The following is a 2,657-nucleotide window of genomic DNA, read 5'->3' as shown; positions in this document are numbered from 1 at the left end:
GCCCATGGAAGAGGTCTTTGAAGGGAAGTGACCTCCCGTGGGTCACATTCAGCTTGAAGCACTGACTCAGGGAGGGAATGTGGTCTCGTGTCTTCTCCCTTTCAAGATGTGTGGAGATGAGAGAGATGCAGCCAGGACCACAGTAAACCTCATTTCCTCCTGAAATGTCCCGGGAAGCCCAGTGCCCACTCTGTCCCACCTCTGGGAACCGAGAGGCAGGGTCACGGGGAGGAGGTGTTTGATTTCCTGTGTGGTCACTCTCATGACGACACCATGAAGGTCGGAAGTCAGTGTCGAAGTGACCACAGCCTGTGTGCCCGTCTCTCCTGTCGGGTGCCAGGGACTCGCTCATTTGCGGTTCAAATTCAGTGTGTGGAGCAGCCATGTCCGCCGTGCTAACCTCCTTGCTCTTCCTGGGTGAGATCAGGAGTGGGTGAGGGGACCACTAGTCTGGAGGGGACCCCTGGCTGATATCTAATCTGACGTAGGACATCAGGAGACAGAGGTGGGGGAGAGTGTGTGCTCGGGCATTGGGGAAAAATGTCTCAGTGGGATCTCTTTTCCAGGGCTGAGCCTGGGCCAGAAGATTGAAGCACAGACTGGTAAGTCCTATGGATTTTTAAGAGATGTGAGTTCTTGGAATATGGTGGAATTATTTCTGCAGGGTGTGTGTGTGTGTGTGTGTGTGTGTGTGTGTGTGTGTGTGTGTGTGTGTGAGAGAGAGAGAGAGAGAGAGAAGAGGGAGATAAAGTAAGTAACAATTTCTTAAAATTCCCTCTGCTTCCCTTCCAGGCATTGCTCCCAAGCCCATCATCTGGGCTGAGCCTGGCTCTACAGTCATGTCTAGGAGACCTGTGACCATCTGGTGTCAGGGGTCCCTGGCGGCTATGGAATATCATCTGCATAGAGAGGGCACCCCAGAGATATGGGATAAACAGAACCCAGCGGAGCCGAGGAGCAAGGCCAAGTTCTTCATTCTACAAATGACTGTGGACTATACAGGGCAATATCGCTGTTCCTACCTCAGCAACACTGGGATGTCAGCACTCAGTGAGCCCCTAGATCTGGTGCTGACAGGTGAGAGGACGCTCTGGGACCCAGCCTTAGCACCTGCCCCTCAGGGAGAATGTCTGCCCTCTCCCATCCCCATCCTGCATGACATGGAATGATCTCTGAGCCCCGGGATAACACACCTACCTCCTTCTTTTCTAGGGGTCTATGACTCACCAACCCTCTCAGCCCTGCCGAGCACCGGGGTGACCTCAGGAGGGAGTGTGATGCTCCAGTGTGGCTCATCTCTGCAGTTTGACAGGTTCACTCTGTGTCGGGAAGGAGATCAGCAGTGCTCCTGGACCCTGGACTCAAAGCAAGTCTCCCGTGGTCTCGTCCAGGCTGTGTTTTCTGTGGGCCCTGTGACCCCCAGCCACACATGGACCTTCAGCTGCTATGGCCACTTCAACAGCCGTCCTCACGTGTGGTCGAAACCCAGTGACGCCCTGCAGCTTCTGGTCTCAGGTGAGGAATCCCTGGCCTTTCATAGGAAGGGTTTAGGGTCTGCGAAAGGAATGGGGACAGGAAGACTAGGACCCCTAAGGCAGGCTCCAAGAGTCCAGAAGCGCATGGTCAGACACCCAGCCGGGCTCAGGGACATTCCTGGCAAAGCCATCTTCTTCACAAGTCTCTTGACTGACTGTTAAGAAACCCTCTCTGCTGAACAAGCAGGACCCCGGCGAGGCCTCTGGAGAGAGACTGACTGGTTCTGATGTAGCTCTGATGTCAGAGAGGACTCAATGACTCTGTACAAGGATGAGAACATTTTCCTCCTCTAGCCCCTTGCCTGGCTCCCCTTGGCTGAGCCTTCTGAGGTCGATTTCTCTCTGGTCAACAGACATCCCACCCAGGATGGTCGGTTCAGGTGCAGTGAATGATACAACCTCTCAGCAGAGTGTCCGGCCCAAAGTGACTGTGGGCATCCTGGTTCCGGATAAGGAGCCCTCGATGGTTTTTCCAAGTTGTCAACTCAGCGCAGGTCTGTATTGGAAGCTCGAGGCCCTAGAATCTAGGGGATCCATGTTTCCCACCTAGAATGTGGAGTCAGCACAGATGGGAAACACTGAAAGAGCCTGGGATAGGAAGGAAGACAACAGGGACCACCAAAGACTGAGCGTCAGAGAGGTCCCCAGACTAAAATACTGGTAGATCCTCGGTTCAGGATGCAGGTGAACACAGGGCAGCCACAATCCTGTTCTTCTGTCCAGGAGAACTCAAGGACACAATCACCCTGGGGGGCTTCCCAGATCCCTCAGTGCCCTCAAGAGAGACCCCAACTTTACAGTGTGCTTCACTGAACTAAGTGCACATCTTACTGTGATAGGGGTAGGGGGCAGTATGCCCATGCCCCTGTCATCTCTATACCACAGCCAACTGAAAGAGGCCGGCTTCACCAGGAACCCCGTGACCTCAGCTCACCCAGCACAGGCACCTGCACGTGTTATGGTTCACTCAGCACCGCCCCACACCTGGGTTGACATGCCAGCGAGCCCCTGGGGACCCTGGTACTAGATGAGAAATTTCTTTCCTAACTCTTCCTTCTCTTGGTGCTTGGAATGGTCGTTGTGCCTGGGGGAGGATGCTGACTGTTAGAAGGGGAAATAAAG

The 2,657-nt window shown here is 54.2% G+C and overlaps 1 protein-coding gene across 1 annotated transcript; it reads left to right on the top strand.

Moving 5' to 3' along the window:
- Positions 1 to 383: 383 nt before the first annotated feature.
- On the top strand, positions 384 to 2,428 carry LOC142432601 (leukocyte immunoglobulin-like receptor subfamily A member 6). Its single transcript, XM_075537828.1, has 5 exons — positions 384 to 417; positions 567 to 602; positions 793 to 1,077; positions 1,213 to 1,515; positions 2,421 to 2,428. Exons 1-5 carry the CDS (start codon positions 384 to 386, stop codon positions 2,426 to 2,428), a joined length of 666 nt encoding a protein of 221 aa, XP_075393943.1.
- The last annotated feature ends 229 nt before the right edge of the window (positions 2,429 to 2,657 follow it).

This window comes from Tenrec ecaudatus, chromosome 18 (assembly GCF_050624435.1).
Source record: "Tenrec ecaudatus isolate mTenEca1 chromosome 18, mTenEca1.hap1, whole genome shotgun sequence".
NCBI classification, from domain to species: domain Eukaryota; kingdom Metazoa; phylum Chordata; class Mammalia; order Afrosoricida; family Tenrecidae; genus Tenrec; species Tenrec ecaudatus.
Note: the sequence above shows the minus strand (reverse complement) of the source record. Positions and strands in the feature narration are given on the sequence as shown.

Coding starts and splice junctions, on each gene's coding strand:
- LOC142432601 (XM_075537828.1), top strand. CDS start 384: ATGTCCGCCGTGCTAACCTCCTTGCTCTTCCTGG. Junction 418..566: donor AACCTCCTTGCTCTTCCTGG/GTGAGATCAGGA, acceptor TCTCTTTTCCAG/GGCTGAGCCTGGGCCAGAAG. Junction 1,078..1,212: donor CCTAGATCTGGTGCTGACAG/GTGAGAGGACGC, acceptor CTTCTTTTCTAG/GGGTCTATGACTCACCAACC.